The sequence below is a fragment of the Pleurodeles waltl genome, chromosome 10, assembly GCF_031143425.1.
Source record: "Pleurodeles waltl isolate 20211129_DDA chromosome 10, aPleWal1.hap1.20221129, whole genome shotgun sequence".
NCBI lineage: Eukaryota > Metazoa > Chordata > Amphibia > Caudata > Salamandridae > Pleurodeles > Pleurodeles waltl.
This window is the reverse complement of record NC_090449.1, coordinates 292940330-292966234: the sequence shown is the minus strand read 5'-3', so window position 1 is coordinate 292966234 and position 25905 is coordinate 292940330. Positions and strand designations below refer to the sequence as shown.

General features: G+C 43.4%; 1 protein-coding gene across 2 annotated transcripts in view; it reads left to right on the top strand.

The window, feature by feature from the left end:
* The first annotated feature begins 3791 nt into the window (after positions 1 to 3791).
* Positions 3792 to 25905, top strand: part of LOC138260747 (fibroblast growth factor receptor substrate 2-like) — a 94182-nt gene continuing 72068 nt past the window's right edge. Inside the window, exons 1-4 of one of the 2 annotated variants that reach the window (XM_069209217.1) lie at positions 3792 to 4266; positions 17534 to 17707; positions 17845 to 17912; positions 19522 to 19708. In XM_069209217.1, coding sequence (XP_069065318.1) covers positions 17847 to 17912; positions 19522 to 19708 — 253 coding nt within the window. In that variant the 5' untranslated portion in view covers positions 3792 to 4266; positions 17534 to 17707; positions 17845 to 17846. The remainder of the gene's footprint in view (positions 4267 to 17533; positions 17708 to 17844; positions 17913 to 19521; positions 19709 to 25905) is intronic. The other variant, XM_069209218.1, reaches the window with a different exon arrangement.

Below are 25905 nucleotides of genomic sequence, written 5' to 3'. Positions count from 1 at the left end.
TCCATCACACTTCACACCCTTCCTCCATCACACCCTTAGTAGTCACCATAATTGTCACACAATTCCTCTCACTTTGAAGTCAGAGAATGAAAAGAAAACATCAAGCTCCCCGGAACACAGAGTTGACATTTGACCTCTGTCTTTGAATGCACAGCAAATGAGACAAGATAAGAACAAGATTTAAAGGACTGTTTACAAAAAGCAAACCCTGGTGGAAGGATATAGTGAAAAAGGTATGGGCCACAGAAGGAATAAACTCAAGCAGGACAGCCTAAAACAAATGAAGCCAGTATATAGAAAGCAAGCAAATGTAAGTTACAAACCACAAAGTCAGTGATAGGAAATGGCCGGAATGCATTCTCAGGGAAGCTTTCCGAATGTTCCCCAGATTTTGTTGGCAAACCAGACAGCTGTGTTGTCTGGTAGACTCCGACCTAAACAAGCATTAGTAAGGCTAATAGGTCTCGCCTATAAAAGAGCTATTTGCTTTGGCAATGTGTTTTAGCCATGTTGTACAAATGTGTGGCTACTGTTCACCATGGCTAAAACTTAGTGTCATGGGGTGTCGGAGAGTGGAGTGGGGGAGTAGAGTGTTGTAAATTGGATTTGTTGGAGTGTTTTAGGGTGGCGTAGGAGGAGTAGAGTATTGTTGAGTGCAGTGTTGTGGAGTTCAATGGCATAGAGTGTGGTGTGATGGATTGGGGTGAAATAGGGTGGAGTGGGTTGGAGTGGATTGAAATAGTGGGGTGGATTGGGGTAGATTGAGTGAGTTGGGGTGGATTGGAGTGGGTGGACTGGATACATTGGATTGGATTGGAGTGGAGTGGGATGAATTCAGACAAGGTGGGATAGGATTGGGTTAGGGTGGATTGGAGTAGAGTGGATTAGATTGGATTGAGTGGGTGGATTGGAGTGAGGAGGGGTGGTTTGGTCTGCGGTGAATTGGAGTGAGGTGGACTGGTGTGGAGTAGATTAGATTGTATTAGAGTGGATTGGAGTGTGGTGGATTGTGGTGGACTGGATTGGACTGGAGTGGGGTAGGTGGATTTCACTGGTACTGAAGTGGGCCAGACTGTATTGGAGTGGGTGGATTGAACTGGATTGGAGTGGACTGGAATGCAGTGGGGTGGACTGGATTGGACTGGGGGTCATTTGGATTGGAGTGGGCAGTAAATAAAAATGTGCTGGTGCCCAAAGCTCACCTGTGAAACAGACGGCTGCTGCATTTACATGTGCAAGCACGGAATGCTGAGGCAGGGTATTCCTGAAGCCATCTTGGTCTTCTTTAACCCACTTACAGCCACTCCGTGCCCCTTCAGCTCACTCCTGCAGCTTTTTGCTTTCTCCATTTATGACACTTTTTCGTTTTTCTCTTCCTCCGTCTTTCCCATATGTGTCTTTTGCTCGCAATTAATGCTTGAGGCAGAAAAATAAGTGCCAGCCTTTAAAAATAAATGCTGGTGCCCCGCACCAGAAACAACAAGCACAAATTAAGCACTGGGAGTGGGGTGGATTGGATTACAGTGCAGTGAATTGGAGTGGAGTGGATTTGACTGGAGTGGGTGGATTGGATTAAAGAGGGGTGTATTTGAGTGGGGTGGATTGCTATGAGGTGGGCTTGATTAGATAGGGGCAGAGTGCGGTGGATTGGACTAGAGTGGGATGGACTGGAGTTGAGTGGGATGGACTAGAGCTGAGTGGAATGGATTGCATTTGAATGGGGTGGAATCGATTAGAGTGGAATGGGATGGATTGGACTGAAGTGGGTAAGACTGAAATAGGGAGGATTTGATTGGTGTGGGGTGGACTGAGTGGGGTGGATTGGAGTAGGATGGACTGAACTGGGGTGGGTGGACTGGAGTGGGTGGATTGGATTGTGTGGGGCTGATTGGTTTGGGGACCACTGGATTAGGGTTGGGTGGATTGCACTGAAGTGGGGTGGATTGGAATGGGGTAGATGTGTTTGAGTGGGTGGACTAGATGGGTTGGATTGAGTGGGGTGGATTGGAGTGGAGTGGAGTGGGAAGTATTGGAGTGGGGCAGATTGGACTGGAGTGGGGTGCATTATGGTGGATTGGAGTGGGATGAACTGTAGTGGGGTGGATTGGAATAGGGGGTGGGGTGGGTTGCATTGGAATGGTGGATTGGCGTGGGGTGGATTAGACTGGTATGTGGTGGACTGGAGTGGATTGGTTTGAGGTGGACTGGATTGGTGTAGGGATTATTGGATTGGAGTGGGGTGGATTGTGGTGGGTTGTAATAGGGTGAGGTGGGGTGGGTTGGATTGGAGTGGATTCGGCTGGATGGGGGTGGTCTGAATTGGGCTGGATTGGAATGGGGTGGATTTGGGTGGAGTGTGGTGGACTGTATTGTTGTCTGGAGGATTGAAGTAGGGTAGATTGGATTTTAGTGGGGTGGATCAGCGTGGGTGAGGTGGGTTGGATTGAGGTGGATTGGAGTTGGGCAGATTGGATTGCGGCAGTATGGAGTGGAGACGATTAGATTGTGGTGTATTGATGTGGGGCTGATTGGATTGGGTTGGGTTGGGTTGGGAGGATTGAATTGAGGGGGGAGTGGTCTGGCTTGGAGTGAGGTGGATTGTGAGGTGGATTGGAGTGGGTGGGGAGGGATGGCTTGGATTGAATGAGGTGGATTGGAATGGGGTTGATTCGATTGGTGTGGAGTGAGGTGAGGTAGAAAGGGGTTGAGTGGAGTGGAGAGGATTGGATTGGATTGGGGTTGCTTGAAGTGTACTGCAAAACTATGCGTTCAAGCTTAGTTTAGGAAATTACACATAAGAAAGAAACAATGTCATTTTGCAGTATTTAGAAGACATTCTTCATCTTCGGGTAACAGCTAGCACCCACAAGAAAAAACGAAACAAGTGCAAAGTGAGACCAGAAGACTTGGCAAAATAAAAGCTTTAACTATAGAAAATAAAACTTTGCAATTTTGATCGTCCTGCTGGGTTCAATTTTTGCCAGTCACATGCCTTCTGTTTGCAGGGTTCTAGAAGTCAAAAAGAAGTACCTTAGTCATGTCAGGAGCAATGGACGGGCACTCCTTAAGATGAATCAGTCAGTGGCTGGTCCCTGCTCCACAGATCTACAGTGACCAATTTTGAGGCTGTAAAGAGTACCATGCAAACCAACAAATAGTAAGCAGCGGGCAGGCTCCAAGCCGTTTTTTTTTGGTAAGCTCTCGCAAGCGAGAAGCATACGCTAGGGCATGCACTTGTAGGCTCGACCCTTAAAATAAGCAGGCCAAGCCTGTAACATACCTGCAAAGCACTTGTCTTTACAAGTTTAAAATTGCCACGATTTGCAAATGTGGGCACTTTTTAGCTATCTGGTTCACTACTGGGGGTGGGAGGCACTTTCATTTTGGTGCCCAGGCCTAGTTCATGTGTGAAAGCTAGACCTGGCATTGTACAGAACTTTTACACTCTAGCACACACACCCACCGCACCCAATAACCACGTCACATTTTCGTGCCTTCAGCTGGGCCGCAGGGCCGTGTAAGATTCCTAGATGCTGGAGGGGCAACTTTACTATTTTAACTCCAGGCCTGAAAATATTTGGGCAAATTCAAAACTCGCAGAGTATTTTTTTTAAAAAGGCTTGAAAAACTAATTTTACATTTGCTGTGAAGTGGTGCCCTAACGCGCCTCACAAAAACAAATCTAGGGATGCTGCATGGCACGCTTATAAGTAAGGGCTGAAAAGTCCCAGCATGCATCGGGTAATCAGCTGAAAAGCCAGGACAGGCTGGGGATAAGTCACACATGACTTTTCTATTTCCATTGCCGGTGTTTATTTACTTGCAACTCACGTGGGATAACCCTCTGCATCTGAAAAATTAATAACCACAAATATTGGTGGAGGGCAGTTAATCATGACTGCTTTGAGCAGTTGCTCCTGCTGGTCGGAAGCACCCTTGTTGACACGGGTACTGAAGCGCCTCGTGACGCTGCAGACTCGAGATTTCATTAGCATGGTTAATTGCGGTCGCAGTTACTGCAAATAGCGCCTCCTCCCTTCGAAGGACGCTGCGAGGAGCCTACTTTGGTTCTCCGTCCCTTCGTCGCTGTTAATTAAGCATTAAATTGAGTTTACAGCCAGTTTTTGTAAACTTGCTGAAATGCCGCCTCTTTGAGAAGCAGGGCCTTAAAATCTTCAATTTGGGTTTATAAAGGAGCCGTCTCAAAATTCCACTGATTCGCCCGAAAAGAGTACAATCTTTGGAGCAATTTCTGTGGAAAAATTGGTAAGTTGTGACAATTAAGAAAAAATTACCATGCTAAAAATAATATTAATGAATGACACTTTTAGATTCAATTGTATCGAACAATTTCATTGGTACACTTGACTTAAGAAAGACTCGTTTCTTAACGGCGAACTTTCGGGAGATGGATGGTTAAGGTGATTAGTGACCGGTGGCATGACGAATTAGGCACTCAAGGTAGTATATTACTTAAATATATTAAAAAACACAACAGGTCACTATTTGAAAATCTGTTCCTTTCGGTGTTGTTTGATCAATTGACGTGAGTAGAAAAGTTTTAACAACACAGTGCTCTCTGGGAGTTGTAGTCTTGCTTTTGTTCAGCTGCACTATCATAACAGACGACAATCATATGTAAAAATTAAAGTCTACGCAGTGCCCACTTAAGGACTTTTAGAGCGATGGGTAAGACGTATTTTGGAACCACCCTGGTTGTCACAACTTCGACTTTATTACCCATTTTCATCTAATGCATATATGATGCCAAACATTAATGTAAAACATGTAATTGTGTCAGAAATGGGGCACGAAAAGACATGACAGCTCAATTTGCCTAGCTTCCACTAGCGAAATAGTGGCAGAAGAAAGCTTGAATAAGCATTGGTAAATCAATGCCTTGTGCTTGAATCTACATTTTTTGTTCTGCGATACCATTTTACATGCAGTTCATTTCTAACCAGCCTGTTGCACTCCGAGGCACGTGCAACTCGGGCAATTGCCCAGGGGGTCACACCTTCCACGTGCCCCAGGTAAAGTGGTCTTTCTCTTTAGCAGCCTCACCACGCCTCTTCCGATCGTTACCTCTTTCACCAGGGGCGTTGCTTCAGTGGGAATGGGGTGTTATATCCCTCCCCAATAAATCTATTTTCTGATAAATAGGTGGATACAATTGTGTGTATGTGCGCACACACTCTCTCTTTCATTTTTCAAAATATTGTGTTCTCTCTTAATACTCCTACCACCCCGCATTTGTCTCCCTTTCCACTGCCCCTCTCGCGCACCCTGCTTGTTGTATAATGTTTAAACCTTACATGCCAGTCGCGAAGCTCACCCCGCCAGTCTTACTGAGCAAGCCACGCTCCGGTCTGTCACTCGCATTCCCCGACCTTTCTACCTACGCCTTCTCTCTCCTCGTATACTTCTTGTATCATCTCTCTACCAACCTATCTTTAACTCTTTCCATCTCTCACTCCTCTTCCTCTGTGTACCTTGCCTCTCTCTGCATCAGCTCTACCCTGTATCAACCGCCCCTCTTTCGCAACCTCACCTTTTCCTCTTTCTCTGCTTCACCTCTTTCTGCCCTTCATGCCGCCAGTCTGCCCTTCTGCTGGGCCTCAGTGCTCTCTTGCTGCAGTGTGTCTCTTGTCCCTGTACCTCGCCCTCTCCCTCCCATCTCTCCACACTTCTGCCTACCTCGCTTCTCACCATGTGCACCTCTGCATCTAGCTCTCTAAACTGCCTCTCTTCTCACCTCCTCTCGCCTTCCACACCATTCTGGGGACATCCACGTCCCCTCGCTCTACAGTTCCACCTCCTATCTCAGCAAACCTTTCTACCACTGAACACAGGTAATACCAGATGCTGGAGACAGGAGAAGGACAGAGAGGTGAAGGGAGCGGCTCCCTAAGAAGGCTGCTGCAGAAGGAGCTGTTATGTAGGGGTAGCGATGAGGTGGAAAGATACAGGAGGTTAGGAGGAGATGTAAGTACAAATTTGAGGGAGCCAGAAATAAAGCAACAGAGAACTGTGGAGAGAGGGGTGGAGTTGATCAGGTGAGTTAGAAGGGGAGATGTAAATAGGTAAAGTATATAGAGGAAGATGGAGTGAAGAGTAAGAGGCGGCAGGAAGAGAAGTAAGAGAGTTGGTGACGTCAGGTAGGGGGAGAGATGATATGGCAACAGAAGGTGAGGAGAGAAACAGGGTTAGGTAGTGGCGAGGGAGGAATACAGAACTAGAGTCAGAGGCTGACGTACCAAGTGAGAGGCTGAGGGTTCAGAGGTGAGAGAGCTTATTTTGCCAGGGCCGTTGCCTACTTTGTCCTTCACTTAAAATAGATCTCTGCTCAAGTTTGATATTTGTGATTTCCGGGACAATGAACAGGTGATATTGTGCACATAAATGAGTGACTAAGACTGGCTATTGCTTGTGAATTTTATTCTATAACCATTTCTAATAGACAAGGACCACCTAAATGTGAGAGCCATTTTTCTTTTTATTCTACCTATCTTCCCTTTCGTCTCGCTGTTTGTGATACTGTGAACTCTCTGTAAATCAGTTTGTTTTCTGGAGGTTTCTCCCAAAGGGTTTGGTCGTCCTCTGGCATCCACTGTGTCAAGGAACTGCCCCTCTCCTATGGAGACATTAGACTTTGGCAAGTATAAGATCCCAGCCGGTATTCCTTTTTTCCACTTTCAAAGGTTTCTGTTCCTTTGTTTTCCCTGTTACAAATGGGGAACTGACACCGAGTACCAGAATGAGTGAACCAGGACTAGAAGAGTTGTCCACACCTGCTGTGGGCAGTGCTTGGTTGGTAAAAGTGACGGTCCACAAGTTATGAAGCCATTGGCCAGCACTATGGAAGGTCGGGGAGGCAACTGCATAGTCTTATTTCCACTTTGTCTCTTGAGTTTGCTGAACAAAAATAAATGCCGGTCCCCAAAGGTAAGTGCGGGTGGGCCCCACCTGTAAACACCAGCTCAAATTGCGCACTAGCTATGGGACATTACGTGATCAGTTCTTTCACACGGTATGACTGTCCCTGGACAACTTTTCATCTACAATTTCTCCATAACGAATAGCTGCCATGGCTCTACATATCATACATTGATTGACATTTTAGCTGACGGAACGTTGTGTTGTAGGACTTATAGTTTTGACTTTAACATTAGCAGAATTTAGTTAAAAATCACAGTACACCCCCCTGTTGGATTAGTTGCCAAATTAATGTCATGGACTGGAAACGTTGTTTCCAGATGTCACACAGTGAGCTAGCAACCCAATTTGAAATTGTGGTAAAAATAGAAAAAGATCACCGTCATCGTCATCATCATCATCGTTTGTTTCTGGAATAACCTATTGTACAATTATAAATAAACAGTTACATTGAAAATGCATTTTCATAATAAATCCAGCAATAAGTGTGTGTCTGCTAAGCGATGCACAATTTAAAATTGCTCCCTCGTTATCCAGCATCACAGCTTTTGCTCTTCCAGCACCAAGGGGCAGAAAGAAGCATGCCACACTATAATGGGACCGCTTGTAGGCTGACTCTGTGTTGAGATACACTGCTCACACAGCAAACAGGTACAATCCACTTCTTCTGTAAAAGTAAGTGATCTTCTGTTTCTCTCTCAAGGTTGCAAATGTGACACAAAATCAGAGGAAAACCTAATACTAAATGCTGACCATTTACGAGTAAAACTATTAAAAGGTGCGATTCCATGACTGAATTGCCTATGCAGTTGTTTGGCGGCGGGAGGCTCAGATCATACAAAAAGATGTCAATTTAGGCTCTAAAACAGGGCACAGCTTGTATTTTAGCCAACATAGACCAAGTGTGTGAGACATTACTCATTGCTTTGGACAGTTCAAATCTGTAGCGCAGGTTTCTCTGAGGCAAGCACAGATTTCTTAGTACACTGCAGATTGTGTGCAGTTTGAACATTTTCTGCAGATTTGAACAGTTGGGAAGGTACCAACATCGTTTCTATGTCTGCCTGAATTTCTAGGCAGAGAGAAAAAAGTGTTGGAACATGAGAAGCAAGGAGAAATGGCTGGGGCAAGACAAGTAGGTTGAGCCATAATGGTAACTATTACCACAGACTAGCCATTCTACAGGTACTCTCTGGGGTAATAGCTCTTTTTAAAAGGAGTTCAGCTGAGTTGCTGGTCTGAGCAGTGGATACCTGCATCAGCTAAGTCACTCAATCACTCAGTCACTGCTACCCGCTATAACTCAATGCAGCAATAACATATGCACTGGTAGAAGTAAACACTTGCAAAAGTGGTGCCAGAGGGAAAGTGTGTGAAGGTTCAGATCCATCCCCATCAGAACACAGGAAGGCAGTTAATAGACTTGTGCCAGGGAGGTGTGTGAGGGAGATGGTGATTTTTTTTATTTTTAATTAATATCATTACTCACAAATTGTCACTGAAGAGACATTTGCATGAGGAGACAGAATACCAATATATTGTAATTTGTCTAATCCCATTAAGCTTGGCACACGTTAAAGAAACCTTAAGGTGATTTTTAAATTTTTTTTATTTATTTTATACCCTCATTTTTTTTTCACCCACATTTATCAAGATTTCCACTACTTGTCCTGTAGGAACGCAAACATAATTTTCAAAGATTTTACTTAGTTATCCACAAAGTAGCAGATTCTTCTAGGCAGGCATGAAGGAGAGTATTGCTTTTATTAAAAATAAGTAGATGAATATTATGCAGTCTCTTTCTCACTGTTTTATTTCGCTCACTTTAAAGAACTACATATCCCATTAGGCAGTTCCTGCACAGGAAATGACAAATAGCAGACTCAATTAAGTCTCCAGTATTTAAGGGCCAGCAACCATGACCTCATCCTCCTTTTTTGATGGGTCATCCTAGTACAAATACTGAGTGCAACTCTGGACAATAAAAATAACAGAAAAAATCCCAACACATCTAATTCAGTTCATCATGTCTCTGTGTAGTCTCCATCTGGAATGGCACACACATGCTCCAGGTCCTGGAAACTCAAATTGTTGGCTGGTTAGTTGAAGTTGGCATTAGGAGAAATCAAACATAAATCAATTTCCATTTTCAGGGCAGAAAAACTTTACAGTGGTTGGACAGTATTTGCTTTCATCTTTTTGCCACAAAAGTTGGATACATTCGTTGTGACCCTGAAAAAATGGGAACCGTCAGTTATGCACCCCTTAAGTCCAAAGTCAACATCCAATCTACTTAAAGTTGAATATCCCTTAGGCAGATTAAAGTTTCCATTTTAAAATGTCTGCTGACCACAAACTGGTTGAGAACTCTCAAATTTATCGCAGGCCTGAATTTTTTGTTTTTCTGTTGAACCAACAATATATTGCTGACAATACCCTCCGGTTGCCTGTGACTTACCACCCTAACTCTTTTGCAAATGAGATTGATTACGTACAAAGATATTAAATCCACCTACACTTGGAAGAACTGCACCAGAAACAATCTTTTTGGATCCCCTTGCTGTCTGCAACAAGCAAGGTCTGGGGTAATAAGTTGCTATTCCTGTACAAAAAGGACTAACTTGCCTACAACCTATATGAAGAGTAAGTTAAGAACTCTTACCTTAGGTTCCCCTCCCTTGTACTCAATATGAGCCATCGTGATTCCCTCCCCCCTTCTTTGCTGCGGGAAGAACAAGGGCCAGGAGAAACTGAGCTGGCAGTTGTGGTAGGGTCTGTAGAAATTTGCTCGACTGGCGAAATCACCCTAAATCCCCCAGACCTGGGGGAACCCAACCAACAACTTTCATCAGCTATGTATGAGCTATATCCATGGAAAGCAAAAAGCCTGAACATATTTACCAATTTCCTTGCACAGAACATCCAATTTAAGGTTATGCTATATTTCTCAACTTTACATCTTTCCTTATCAATGGGCATTTCCTTCTTTGAAATGAAACTTCTGTATTAGCATTTCCCAGAAAACAGATGGCTCTCTGTGCCCATTTGGAGACCACCTCAAGGCTCAGCACTTCTCCTGAACTTTTAGCCTCTTTGACAGCACAGAGTATTCTAGCTAGGTGCCCCAGAACATTCAAAACCTTATCCTGGTATGATGAAAAGGCCATATCCACCCATTTTCTGGGGTCCTTGCCTGCTCAGAAAAGTGACTATTTTCTTATTCATATTTAGTGTGAAGGCCTCCTTCTCTGAGATTGTATGGTTCAAGACCTCCTGCTTTCATGTTTGTCTTATTAGTTATATCTACAGCTTTACTTACTCAGGCTTTGATATAATCATTGATAAATATGGCAGAAACCCTTCCTGTGAATTGGAATGTTGAATTAATCCTGGGTTATACACTGCATTGCCTTCAGCATCCAAGATCAATTGTGATTTATCAACCTTTGCTTTCTCTTTAGAGTTTGTAGCAGTGTCATCGTTATCATTCTACAGGTCACAATCCATATTAATAAAGGCTTTTTGCATTATATCAGAAGGTCTCTTAAGGTGGCCTTCCCTTGGGTTCACATACAAATCATACCACATAGGATTTAAAACTATTTTACCCTGCTGTATTGAATTATCTACATGTGTTTGCGTGTCATTTTGTTCTTCCAAGTGCTTCATGTAACCAATATTTGTACCTCCAGGCACAGAGAGAGTTAGAAATCACTGTTGCCACCAACTGAACAATATTTGAGACCACAGACTTAAATATTTATAATCCGTTTTGATACTGAGGTATCTAAAAAGTCAGAGGCTATGCTTAAATAATTCCTTTTCTGACTTGGTCACATTTTCATTGTGTGCGTATCTCCTTTTGTACTAATTTCCATTTTCAATATGTATTTTCTTTTGCATTATCTTTTTTTCAAAGGAATTGAACCCCGACGCATGGGTTATTAAACCCTTGCCAAGGGAGGTAATTCTTAATCAAAATAAGCACATCAAAACACGAGCATGTGCTTATATTTAAAGCAATTTACAGAAGTAACACTTTGCAAATTGCAGAAACCCCCCACAAAGGTTTCCCAAAGTAAACCACTTTAGCAAAAGCAATAGTAATACCACAAATAAAAGCCCTTGTTAGCTCCGAGGTTTAACAGTCCGTCGTAGTGCCAGATAAAAATCAAACAAACTCATCAAGAGCAGGCGCATGTTAATTATACCAAACACATCCTGCTGAAACCTAAACAATTAGTACACCGCCACTCAGCCCAGGATCTCGCAACAAATTAATTTTATGGGAGCAAGCTCCCTTCTGCAATGTTGCAGAATAAACATTACAAATGCTCAGTGAAACTGGCTCTGCTCCTCGCAAAACAGCAGAGCCCTTTACTCTCAACAATCAAATTTCACTCACTCTTTCCTTTAGCTATAAACATTTAAAGAAACCCAGACACAAAAAAATATCTTTAGCAGCAGGAAAAGAGGCTGCTAGCCCTTATATACTGTAGACTTAATTGATTATATTGATTATAACTTCCTGTGAAGGAACTGCCTGGTGGAATATGTAGTTCTTTAAAGTTCTGTGAAACAAACAGTGAGAAGAGACTGCACAATATGACCCTCTGTCTTGTAATAAGATTGTGCTTCCTCTACTTATCACCTTGCCAGATGTTTCCATGACATCAGGGTATCTCATCCACTGTCCTTGGCTTTTCCTGTATAGATATTTGCCACCTCATGTTTATTTTCCTCCAGTAGGTCCTTACTTTGAGTTTTGCTCTACCTTCCCAACAGAAGGGACAATTAAGCAAATAGTTGTCAAAAAGAGCCGAGCCCTAGCTAGAAAGAGGGCTCTATGGCCACTACCCATCATCACATTGGAATATAAACTTCTGTCTCCCAGGACAAGAATACATGTTTGGAAGGAATGCTTGAAATGATCTCTGGCACTGGTGAAAGCCCTGTACCCACATTTCAGTCCATTATTTTTCACCCACTGTGCCACCACAGAGAGACCAAGCTATGTGCAAATCGGCTCTGGGGTTGTTTCAATACAAACAGATCTTGTGCCAGGCAAGCTCCCCTCCGGGCAGGATCACAAGCATCCTGAGACATGTTTAAGCCTACTTAAGCCTCTTCCGTTCCCTTGCTGTTGAAGGTGGCAGAGCACGTGACCATTTAGTGAGGCTCCATTGTCTAGTATGAACTGGGCTCTGTGCTCTTCTGCTTGCAGATTTATGGACAAACATCTCATGTTCTCCTAGCGATTCTGTTCATTTGTTGATGGTTTATTTCGTTTACTAGTCTCAGTTGTACTGCAGTGGGGAGGCTTAGTAGATGGATGTGCTGTTGAAATTTGGACTTTCAGCACATGGATGTAGGCAGTCCCCTTCTTGTTGTTGTATCCCGGTGTTGCAGCAAACTTCCCTTTGCATGGCTATTCCTTTGATTCAGCTCACTCAAGGTTTCGTTTTTTTGCCATTTTGAGAGGTTGCTGGGATGTCATATTTTTAGAAGGGCTCCATCACATAATGTCGATGGTGGGCCCACTGTTAAGTAGAAATGACACAGGACTGTCTCCTATTAGCAGGTCTGTCATAGGTGCGATGTGAAGTTCAGTTCATTTCTCTCCCCGAAATCTTATAAAATACTCCTCTATTTCACTGACTGATGAATCCAGTGTAGCTGCCATTGAGGTGTTGAGGTGGTAAGTGGGTTGCCTTTCTGTTTGTCTTTGGTTTGTCATCTGCTTTGCTGTTGTTTGTCTTGGGCATGCAGACGGATTGGAAATGGTTAGCCATTCCACATCCACAGCAGTGTTGGCCACACACCATGATGTGGGTAATCGAGGCTACATTTAAAATATTTCTTTGCTTCTATCGGTGAATTGGGCCCTGCTTTGGTCCTGTTGTCTCGCTTGTCTCAGGGTCTTTCTGGTCTTCTGCATTCCTTTTTGTTTGTCATTTGCATAATCTACACATCTGTATCCACAGACTTTATATTTACGGCTTGCCTCTCACCCCTTTTGTCAACTCCCTTCATCTGCAGTATTGCTTATTTGAATTAATTTTTTTATCAGATAGCTCCTGGATTATTCAGTGATGCACAGGCCATGTACAGGGGCTGTGGTTTTATTGTGCTATACACACGTGACACACCGCATGTTGGTGTTCCTTCAATTGTATTCATTGCATGAGCCACACTTGGGACCTCCCTTCACCACCCGCGCCTAGTATATATTGGGCAGTGTTATGTGAATCTAAAATGACTGCTTCAGCGCTTTTCAAAATGGCCATCCCATGTGTCTTTCATGTTAGAAGCACTTCCTGTGCTTTAAAAATAACCTTGCCCTTTGTACATCAGGTTGCACTACCTGGATTGCTTTATATAGGCAATGGTTATATTTTAGCAATTACAAAATTGGCTGCAACAAGGGTAGGGTTGCACCATGTGGGGATTTGAGGGCATATTTTAGCTTGTCGTCTTTTCAGTGTGGTCACACTCCGGTGCACATGTGCGCTGATGCCTGCAGTTTATTGAGCACTTCCAACATGATCATGCGGTGATGAGGTATGCATACACTCTGGTATTGTAGTTTCTTTAGCTCTCTAGCCTGGCTAGTCTAGTGCTGGCATGACTGGTTGTCAGTCTAAGGAAGACTTAGATGGGGGTGAGAATGGGAGTTACCAAGCAGATGGATGAGGGACACACCTGAGGTTTAATTACAAGCTCGCAGTACATGATACACTGCTCGCAAATAAAACAGTAGTGTGTGGCAGTGCTTAATTTGTGTTTCTTGTTTCCGGTGCGGAGCACCAGCACTTATTTTTGAGGGATGGCACTTATTTTTCTGCCTTAAGCATGTACTGCAAGCAAAAGGCACAAATGGGAAAGAGGGAAGAGGGAAACGAGAAAGTGTCACAATGGCAGAAAGCTGCAGGAGTGAGCGGAAAGGGCAGAGAGTGGCTGTAAATGGATTGAAGAGGAGGGCTTTGGGCACCAGCACGTTTTTATTTATAAATTAGGCACTGGTGTGTGGCTGCAGGCAATTTGTGCTGTTTCAACCAGATGTAATGTTGTCCAGCTCCACTCCTCCTCTCCTTGTTGTTTCTGTATCCAGATTTCATTGTTGTTTTTTCAAGGCCTCTTGCACAGGGTTCACCCTATCCGACACAAGTGACACAATGACTACAGCTAAAAAGACTACTTCATATCACTATTGGGCATTTTATACATTTGTCCCTAACTCACACTTGTTCAGCTACTCCCAAACAAGCTTGTGTGATGCATATTGTCCCTAACTCTCACTGTCTCCAAGCGGTCTTCTAACCGCTGGCTATTCCCTTTGCCTATTCATATTCATGCGGAAGTGGTCATTGTCTTTTGTTTGGTACTGGTCTTTCTCAGGCTCCTGCAGTCCTTGATATTGTGTCACTATCGGACAGAAGGCAAGTCAAATGTATTTTAGAGATTGAAAGATAGGTACAAGCCACATTCTGAAGAGCCTGAAGATGTTTAACAAGTATTGGTACACCCTGTAGGACGCAGTCAAAACTGACAGTCGCTATCCTGGATTAATTGGAGATCCTCGAATATAGAGCACTCCAGTTAATACTAGTGCTTAAGCCCTGGAATTGCTCTGGCATTTTTCCTCTCTGTGAGGGATCTTAGGGAAATCCTATTGATTATATTGTCTAATATTAGGAGTTTGTTCCTTGTGGTTAACTTTGAGCAGCGGCCTATACTGCTCCTCACACATTCGTACAGCATTACATCTTTGATGCTGGATGTTCCAGGGATATTCAGATTGGCCTTACTGTTCTGAAAGCTGACAATAAGATGTGTTTTGTAGCAGTTCCGTCTGGACTTTGTTTATTCTAGGCCAGGGTTCTTCAATGTCGGTCCTGGAGAGCCAGATCCATGCCAGATTTTAAGATAAGTACATTCATCTCAATGTGGATATGCTAAAACCTGGCATGGATTCTGCTCTCCAGGACCGACATTGAAGAACCCTGTTCTAGGCTGTTGGCCGCATCAAAATGAGGGAGGGGTGTAAATGGACCCCAGATCTTCAGCCTGCTAATGAGCAGAACTGTGTTGGCTATAGCGAAATATGCTGAATTTGTGCAAGTGTAATTTGCCCACACTGAGGCATATTCAACAGCATCCTCACATTGTCTGTTTTCGGTTAGAACCAGCAACCTGCAGTGGGTGTAGGATTTTTTTATTTTATTTTCACTTCCAACTAGGCCTAACGCAAAGGCCTCACTTAAGGGGCATCAGCCCACCTTATGCTGTAGTTTTATGCTGGGTGGGTGCTATCTGGAACCTGGTTCCCAGATGCCAGTGAAATGGAGGAAGGTAATGCTATCACGTTATCACTTCACAAGTGTGAAAGAGAAACTATGATTTGAAGGCAGTTTTTTTGACTTTGTTCAATCCATGTATGTAAGGGATATGCTTGAGTTAAAATATCAAATGTATCTGTCTGAATGAGTAATTACTCTAATAATCATTTAAGTTGCACTAATTAATTTTGTTACTTGTCGTTAGCGCTACTCACCCTAGTGTTGGGTGTCAGAGAATTTTTATATAACAGACACACATTATAAAGAGGGAATGAATTGTAGAAATGTGTGTAAATCAGTGTACAAGAAATGGTACATAATTAATGATGGTTATAAGGTGTACTAGACACAGAGAATCCATACTGGTAAGCACTAAGGGCCAGATGTATCAAAGGATTTTACCTATTCTGTGCCTATGGGAAAAAGCTTTCATACATATGGCCCAAAATGTTGATAGTACTGATTTGGAGAAACACCTAAGGGTTTAAAATGTAACACACCGGTTAAGGTTGTCTGTACTAATAAGACTTTATTACTACTCAAACGAACCTCTTTCAGCGCCATTAGAATAATGAATGATAGAGGAAAAAACAATAATAATCTAAACCTATGCCTTGCAGTTTGAATGCAACTACTTGATGTCGGTTCATAGCTCACTGTTATGTTAGAAGGGTTGTAACTTATGAACTGCAAATAATAAAAGGATCCCTTTGTCGATAGCATAAATAGGAACATTACCCATCTATGCTAGTTTTAGATGAGTCAAAATTGTGACTAGACAAAACACAGCTCTCTCCAGCAAGCGCATTAACCATCCTAGTTATCATAATCCTCTGAAAATGTCCTGGTACACAAAGATCTCTACTACAGGTGCCTTAACCCATAAGATATTTTAAAATACAAATTGCTTGTGGCCAATCAAGTAAGTTAGAAGAGATATACTGCCACATTTGTCCTTGTTGTTAATTTCTTTGCAGGAGTTTGTATAAAATAACTATCTTTAGTCTGACAATACCTTTCATGACCCTGCCCCTCGTGGCTCCTCCCCCACTATTGCCCCCCCCCCCCCCCCCATTTATAGGATTGTTGATTATTTTTTCCGTTTCCAGCATCAAGTATATTGCATTAACAAAGGTAACTGTTAGGTAGAGTTATTACTATGGGCCCTTGTCCGATTGGTTTCTTCGAAGATTACTGCTCCCATAAATAGACAGAGTTGTCAAATGAACCACAAAACTCTGAGCCTGGCTTCTATGGACGTGGAGTGGAGTGATCTGTCAAGCCAAAATCCGCATACTCACTCAAATGTTACCAATGAAACTCTGGGAAATACTTTTGATTAATATAGAGTTAGCTGGATGCATAGTCATTCTGTGATGGTTGGTCCATTTTACAAAGGAGAGGTTATATTCACTTTTTTGGTGCCCTTCACACATGCTTCTTCCACTAGGTTTCCTGAACAACCCAAAAAGTTTGCGCTTAGCAAAGGCCCACCTCAATCATCAATCAGGTGGTGTTTTGGCAAACCAAACAAACTAGTTTGTTTCTAAGCCACTTTTCCTACTGTTGATAAGTGCATTTCCGTGTGACAAGTTACTACAACATACAGCTGTGAGCTGGTCCAAATGTCTACAAGGTGACTTTCAGCAGTCCTAGAATTCAGTCAATAGCACTGAGCAGGCTGGAACTTGTAGGTTTACTTTTCCCATAATGGACACTGGCCTACACGCCCCCAGCATGCTCAGTGCTATTGATTGAAGGAAGCAGGACTGAGCAAGTCACTCTGATAACATGTTATTCTTGCGACTAGGGTGACCAGATGGCTCCATACCACAGGGACACCACTTTCCATTCCTGACCTTTGCTGTTAAATATCCCTGTTCTCATGTGTGTTGATTAATTGGTTCAAATAAAATGAACCAAGACTTCAACTCTCAGAAAGTACTGATGTGTTTAATAAAAACCCAGAACTAGAAAAGTTGTGTCCCGGTGACGTGCAGTCATCTGATCACTCTATGCATGGTGCGACCATTAAACATCTGTGGTGGGGAGGCTTCACATATTAGTTGACGTCCCTCAGCGATGTTTACCATGTTGGATAGATGTCTAGAAAGTCATGAGACGGTTTACAGTTTAAAAATGTGAAGTTGTACTGTAACTACCGAATACTCCTCTCTCAACTGGTCAAAGGTGTATTAAAACTCATTCAAGCAAGAAAACCCTTTCAGAGGCTTTCATTACTCATATATTTCTTTCAGAAGGTCAAAATGTTGGTGAAGAAGTGCGCTGGAAGGTTTTTTGAGGCATAAGATTTTGAAACCATCTTTAACATTAAAAGGAAAATCCTTCCTGATTTTGCCTCGATCGAGGGAATACCCCTTCACCCAGTTCCCTACTCCAGATAATCGTGGAACATTGCTGTCTACGAGGAGGTACTTTACTACGTCCCATATTATCCGCGGATAATCTAGTTCTCTTCAAATCTACCGTTTCAAATTATAAAATAGTTTCACTGTACGTTTATCGTTAACCCCCTTTTTCATTTATTGTTTTTTTATTATAACAAAAGCCATGGGTACCGCGTGCTGTTGCCCGAAGTACAGCAACGATCTGCCGGACTGCGAAAACAAGTTCAAGGTACGTGTTCAGTTAATTTGTGCCATTTGCTTCTGGTCTTGAATTAACTTCACCTCTTTGCTTTGCCATAGTAATTTGTTGCGTCAGGAAAACCAGAAAAAAGACACATTGTTGCTATGGATGTTAAGAAGGCGCATTCAAGGAAGTTAAGAGGGTGCTGGCTTTATACAGCCTTATTTTCAGTGCATGGAGACGCTCCAGCTGGCAAAATTCTATTTTGCCTGGAGCTTTCAAAATGTTTTCTTTGTTATTTTGGATTTTGGACCCTTCGCCTTGACTGGATGGAATTATCTTGTTTGCCCTACGTCAGTTATGTCTGGTGGCTGGAGGGCTCCATGCAAGCACCCCCTTCCCTTAACCCGTGCACGACCCTAAGGTTTCTCTGAGACTCGTAAAACTGGGCAGACAAAAGACTTACAGTGCTATATAAAAAGGTGCTTGTGCACAGCCCGGCATCCAGTGAGTGCTGGTGCTTCAGACTGTTTACTGAGACTAACCTTAATTTTTTTTTCAGTCAAAGGTTGAGTGGGCTCTGTCGTCAATGGTGACGTAAACACACGCCGCTCCTCTTTCGTGATTGATGGGATAAATAGTGACTTGTGTTTTCAAATATGTCCACGCAGACGCAAAAGAGGAGAGATGTGCTTTTCCCAGAAGCACAAATGCGTCCACCCACTGCAGCGTGGGTCCAGTATGGTGGGTTCCACGCATGGACTCCTCCTTTTCATGTGTTAATTATATCGGCTCACAACAACCTTGAGATATTTAAATGAGGACGTCAAAAATAATGGATGAGAAAACTTCGGAGGGAAAACAGAAAGCAATAAGCGGTACAGGAAAGGGCAACGAGTAGGGTAAAAAATATGGTATGTGAAGTGTTAATTGAAGGAAAAAATTAACGTTGGGAAGAGAGGGTATGAAAGCAGCCGGGTTTTAAATAAAGAAAGGGAAAAGGTAATGAATAAGGCTTATGGTTAAATGTATAATAAAAAAAAAAAAAAGTGAAAGTAAAGATTGAAGTAAAAGTAAGGGAAAGGGTCGCCTGGGTGTCTTCCCTCACATTTAACAGAAAAGATGAGGGCAGTCTGAAATTGACCTTGAAATTTCCAATTATTAAAACTCTGAATTTTAAAAAGAAAATTAAGTCAAAAATCTCTTTCAAGACCAATGTCTAGTCAGTCTGTTTTTAGCGTCTGTCTAGCTGAGCTCCATACTACCAGACCCAGGGCATAAACCGTTTCATTGTTTTACTATGATTGCAATCTTGCATTTTTAATTATAAGTTCTGTTCTGCTGTATTTATTGTAAAGATTGTAAATAATTGAACCAATAAACACTGTATTCGTTCATTCATATCACGGGTTTGTGCACTGTTTAACCAACCATCTTATTCCGCAGGGAAAGGACATTTTCTTTTTTTGTCCCAAAAATAAGTTGCATGTAATTATAGCGTCACTAAGTGCCTGTTGGTACTATTATAGGCAAGCCAAACAGGTTGGCATTGCAAGTTCATATTTTGGTGGGAACATGGTTTACCAAGCTGTACTTCCCACACAACTAACCTTCTAAGATGTGCAACTTTCCTAACGTCGGGTTCTTAATTTTAAAGGTCACAAACATGGACGACGACGGCAAGAGGAGATGTCCAGGAGAAGTGCTCTTTACAGAGACTGATCTCGTTTTCCGTCTGAAAAGGGGCGGCTTTGTAAAATGGCCCTACTATTCCCTGGTTCGCTACGGTTATAACTCAGAAGTGTTTTCCTTCATCTGTGGCAGCAGATGTCAGACTGGGGAAGGTGCGTATGTTTCAGTTTTACAACCCTAGACTGAAATTTACTTAAGAAAATTCCATGGTACTTTGCGCAGGTCGGTGGCTACTTATTAATTGAAGGGCAGACACAATACATGACGATTAACCTAGAGAAGGCCTGTAATTTACAAGACCGTATCACTACAGCTGCTGACTTTTGACTGTCTTTTTAGGTCGAGACTGTGTTTATGGCGACAAACTTTTGTATCTTAAAAAAAAAACTTTATAAAGGGGTTTTTAGCCCGCCCCTACCTACTATTGCTTGGCATCGTCATCTTCTTCGCTGCCTTCTAATTTGGCAGTGCTGCGATGTCATCACTTCCTGGTGTTTGTGAGGAGCCCCGACCAAGTACAGATTTATTTAACTTAATGGGTGTCCGTCCGCTATGACTAAATAGCATGAACTCAAGGTTTTGGGACGCTTTACATGAACTACAGTTACTTTACACAAGTTAGCATTTTTTTTTAAAGCGACCTTACATGAGCAACCGTTGCGTTATGCAAGTTTGCATTCACTTTTATGGGCGAGCGCAAAGTGCTCAGTCCATTCACTAATCTCTGTTTGGGCTTCAAATCACGCCCCTGCCATGTCAGTCACTTACATTGGTTTGTGGGCTTGCCTTTTAAAATCCGCTTGCTTTCATTTGTGAAAGGCATGCATACGTCATGCCTTTTCGGGTGTTTAGCCTGCATACACAGCACCGGTAAACTACTAGAAAGATACAAGGCTCGATGTTTTGAGCCTGGGGTCCGGACTACTTTATCTGTTTATTTTCCGTGCAGCGCCATCGTGCTGCATTTGACATAGTGCAACTGTGCTGCGTTTTTTTTTCTTCTTTACATCGCTAATAGCTCTAACTCAAGCAAATGCGAGACCCGTTGCATTGAAAATGCTTGTTTTTAAAGCCACCCGGGAGATTAACCTCTTTACTGCAGTGGCCGACGCCCACACCACCTCCCTGGTGCGGGTCACGACCAGTGGCCGACACCAGGGAGGGGGTTAATAAATCCTCAGGTGCATTTATTATTATTTTTTTAATCCCTGGGAGCCACGGAAGCTCTTCCGTGTCTCCCCCCCGCCCCACACCCGCCCCGCGGCGCACTGATGTTACAATGTTGATTTCCCCATCGGAGCAGGAAGCAGCCTTGCGGGCGCTTCCTGCTACAATGGGGAAAACTGCCACAAACGGCCTTCACCATGTTCGGGAAGGCCTCGTAAGAAAGGGGAGAGTCTCCCCTTTCTTACGAGGCCTTCTGAAAGTGTTTCCTGGCCCCCGATCGCAGCACAGCTGCGATCGGGGGCCAGGAACCACCACTAGACACCAGGGATTTCACTTGGGGGGGGGGGGGGGGAGGTCGGCCCCCTCGGAAAACGGGCCGCCTCCCCCGGGGGCATATTTTTTTTTTAAAAAGGTAGGTGCCCCGTGGGTGGGTGCGATCGTGGCCTCCCCCCCCCCCCCCCCCGGGGGAATTATTATTATTTTTTCTTAAAAAATACAAAATTAGTGAAAAGGGGGTTGCCCGTGGGTAGGGCGACCCCCTGTGGGGGCAATTTTTTTTTGTTTTTTTTGTCGGGTTTCCCTGGGGGCCATTTTGGCCCCCAAGGAAACCATACAACAACAAAAGAAAAAAAATATATATATACAACAGTCAAAATTGGGAGCACCCTGTCTTCCATTCCAGCATTTGTGACCCCAAGGCATCATGGTAAATGCAGTCATTAGCACAAATTTGAATAGAGTTTTGAACGTTTTTCACCATAAGTTAGTGCGGCGAGTGCCGTATCTTCGGACACGTGTTTCTGGCTATTTGGCCGTCATCAGCGAAGAGCAACGTGTAGCTGGCGGGGTTGCGTGAAATGCCGCCTTCAGTATATATAGATCTATAGATAATATAGATATATGTGTATTGTCTATATGTGTGTGGTTTCCCTGGGGACTGCAATAGGCCCCCAGGAAAACCAGACCCACATATAAAAGTGATATATATTTATTTATATATAGATTTGCAACCAGTTGTCTTGCAGTTGCAGCTTGCGTCTTCAAAGCAATGCACATACTTCAACTGACGCTTTTCAACTGTAGCTTTTAGGCAGCAATAAAAAAGTCAAGTAAGTATTGTGATTATGTTTCTGCTACAAAAGGGTCAGACTTGTCTAGTGGCAGTTTTAGTGCCATAAAGAAGCGCAGAAGGTTTATATGCCTACTGCAAAGAGCAAATCTGTATTTTATGTAAATAGCTGAGTACATTAGTAAAGTCAGCCATTACCTGCGCTATAATACAAATGAAATGTATGTGCGGGGTGGAGGGCGGCTATGGAGAGATGAAGGGCACTTTTGCTGGGTGGTAATGAGGGAATCCGAGGAGGAGGGAGTGGGAGCACCAATAATGATTGTTGGACTGGGCACAGGAGGTGCTAAAGACTGTGACGAATGGTATGTGACAAGGTGTTTTTTGAGTGTCTTGAAAGAACGTGCTGATTGAGGGAAGAAGCGCAGGTAAGGTGGCCTCTACTGTTGCACGTATTCCACACACACCATCGATTTTGTGACTGTCTACGTAGGCTAGTGTTTTTGAGCAACAGTTTAGCCAATAGCAGAGATGGTATCTTGCTGGATGACTGCTGCCGTCACTCGGGTTATAGAGGACAGCTCTGACATAGGATCAGAGACTGAGACATCAGATACTGAGACAGCATCTGAGGGATAGGACAATGGCACAGACTCTGGGAGTGATTTTTCAGTCGGAGGAGTCCCATTCGATAACTCCTCTTCCAGTACATTATGAGGGAGGTGAAACCCAGAGAGCAGGTGAATGCGGTGGCAAGCAGAGAGAGAGAGGGAGTGCTCTCTTGGGAGCTCCCCAATTTAGTTCAGCCCCAAATTCCACCACCCAAATCGTATTGTGGAGACATCAAAATTATCTATCGCAAAACAAACTGGTTTTGTGAGGCAGGCACCTGTGTTTTTGGTCCTGGGTTCGGCGGCCATATAGAGAAACACACTAAACCCAAACATTTCTGGAAACTAGACATTCGGGGGAGTTCACAGAGGTGTGACTTGTGTGGATTCCCCAAAGTTTTCTCACCCAGAATACCCTGCAAAGCTGAAATGTTGAATAAAAACTCTATTTTTCTCACATTTCTGTCACACAAACTACAGGAATATGCTGGGATCCACAAAATTCCTACCACCCAGTGATTCCTCACCTGTCCTGATAAAAACACTACCCCACTTGAGTGCCTACACCTAGTGCCTGCGTCAGGAATGGATCACCCCAGGGTCAACAGCTGCCTCATGTAAGGACCAACATTGACCATTGTGTGATCTATTCTTGTTGCGGGCACCAGGCCTACCCGCACAAGTGAGGTACCATTTTTATCGGGAGACTTGGGGGAATGCTGGGTGGAAGGAAATTCGTGGCTCCTCTCAGATTTCAGAACTTTCTGTCACCGAAATGAGAGGAAAAAGTGTTTTTTGGGCCAAACTTTGATGTTTGCAAAGGATTCTGGGTAACAGAACCTGGTCAGAGCCCCACAAGTCACCCCATCTTGGATTCCCCTGGGTTTCTAGTTTATAAAAATGTGCTGGTTTGCTAGGTTTCCCCAGGTGCCGGCTGAGCTAGAGGCCAAAATCCACAGGTAGGCACTGTTTTCTATGAAAAAATTTGATGTGTCCACGTTGTGTTTTGGGGCATTTCCTGTCGCGGGCGCTAGGCCTACCCACACAAGTGAGGTATCATTTTTATTGGGAGACTTGGGGGAACGCTGGGTGGAAGGAAATTTATGGCTGCTCTCAGATTCCAGAACTTTCTGTCACCGAATTGTGAGGAAAACGTGTTATTTTAGCCACATTTTGAGGTTTGCAAAGGATTCTGGGTAACAGAACCTGGTGAGAGCCCCACAAGTTACCCCATCTTGGATTTCCCTAGGTCTCTAGTTTTCAGAAATGCACAGGTTTGGTAGGTTTCCCTAGGTGCCGGCTGAGCTAGAGGCCAAAATCTACAGGTAGACACTCAGCAAAAAACAGCTCTGTTTTCTGTCAAAAAATGGGATGTGTCCCAGTTGTGTTTTGGGGCATTTCCTGTCGTGGGCGCTAGGCCTACCCACACAAGTGAGGTATCATTTTTATCGGGAGACTTGGGGGAACGTAGAATAGCAAAACAAGTGTTATTGCCCCTTCTCTTTCTCTACATTTTTTCCTTCCAAATATAAGAGAGTGTGTAAAAAAGATGTCTATTTGAGAAATGCCCTGCAATTCACATGCTAGTATGGGCATATGGGCATTCAGAGATGTGCAAATAACCACTACTCCTCAAAACCTTATCTTGAGCCCATTTTGTAAATGCAAAGGTTTTCTTGATACCTATTTTTCACTCTTCATATTTCAGCAAATGAATTGCTGTATACCCAGTATAGAATGAAAACCAACTGCAGGGTGCAGCTCATTTATTGGCTCTGGGTACCTAGGGTTCTTGATGAACCTACAAGCCCTTTATATCCCCGCAACCAGAAGAGTCCAGCAGACATAACCTTATATTGCTTTAAAAAATCTGACATCGCAGGAAAAAGTTACAGAGTAAAACATAAAGAAAAATGGCTGTTGTTTTCAGCTCAATTTCAATATTTTTTTTATTTCAGCTGTTATTTTCTGTAGGAAAACCTTGTAGGATCTACACAAATGACCCCTTGCTGAATTCAGAATTATGTCTAGTTTTCAGAAATGTTTAGCTTTCCAGGATCCAGCATTGGTTTCACACCCATTCCTGTCACTAACTGGAAGGAGGCTGAAAGCACCAAAAATAGTAAAAATGGGGTATGTCCCAGTAAAATGCCAAATTTGTGTTGAAAAATGTGGTTTTCTGATTCAAGTCTGCCTGTTCCTGAACGGTGAGAAGATGGTGATTTTCGCACCAGAAACCCTTTGTTGATGCCATTTTCAGGGAAAAAACCACAAGCCTTCTTCGGCAGCCCTTTTTTCCCATTTTTTTTGGGAAAAAACGAATTTTTCACTGTATTTTGGCAAATATAACTCTGGGTACCATTAGAATCCCTAGGATGTTGGAAAAAAAGGACGCAAATTTGGCGTGGATAGCTTATGTGGACAAAAAGTTATGAAGGCCTAAGCGCGAACTACCCCAAATAGTCAAAAAAAGGGCTCAGCACGGGGGGGGAACGGCCCAGCAGCTAAGGGGATAAGTAACTTGTTCAGAATCACAGGCTGTTGTTTAGGCGACGCAGAGACCCAAGCTCTTTGTTACTTCACTGAGAGGTCGGCTGCCCAGGCCACAGCGCCACATCTTTCTCCTCACCCACCTACTCCTCCACTCAAGTTGGCCATAAAAAGCAGAGTCAGTGACATTTTCTACAGCACAGGATCAAGAGGGTTGACTGTGGGTCACAATAAGCAAAACTGGGACTGGGTGTAGGTGAAAGCAGCGCACAAGCAACGTCAAAGAGCAAGTTTCACGTTATCTCAGCTGGCTTTGTGTTTTTCTCATGTTGCGTATCATTCATCGTTGAGGTTACTAGTTTGGTTGGCATTGATTCAAAAGGGTTCTTTGCACACTTTTTTTTTTTTTTAAATATATTTTTATTAACTGTTTGCTGTTTTACATATGTAGGTCTATTTACAGTAACATTTTGTCCTTGTTGTACATTTCTACTAACTGATCTGCACCTCTGTTCTGCTTTGCTTTCAATGTGTTTCACAATTACCTATTCATTTCAGTAATTTTATAATATTTATACATCATTGTTTCCATCTCTTAATCAATCCGTTTTTATGGTGTCAGTTCTTACAGTACCCTTTGTTACTTTTTATATTAGTGACCTTATAACAGACTTAACTCCACTACAAACTGTATATAAACTTATTGGCTTATGTGGGTGGATCTGCTTCGTTTCTAAAGGGGAGGGTTGTCATGTAGTTTCATGTTATGTGGGATTGGCCTATATTCCGCTACCTCACCCTCCTCTATTCTTTTGTTATTGTGTCCTATCCCCCGCACTCTCTCTCTCCCTGCGTCCGGCCTGGCGGGGCGCCTAGCGTTCCTCCCGTCATGGTTTCAGAAACCTTCCCCCTACCAGCATAACTGTTGGGCCCTTCAACTAGTTCATCCCACCCCCTCAGGTGCTATCGGCCCCTTCGTTAGGTCGTCCCAGTTTGTCACTAGGTTTTCCCA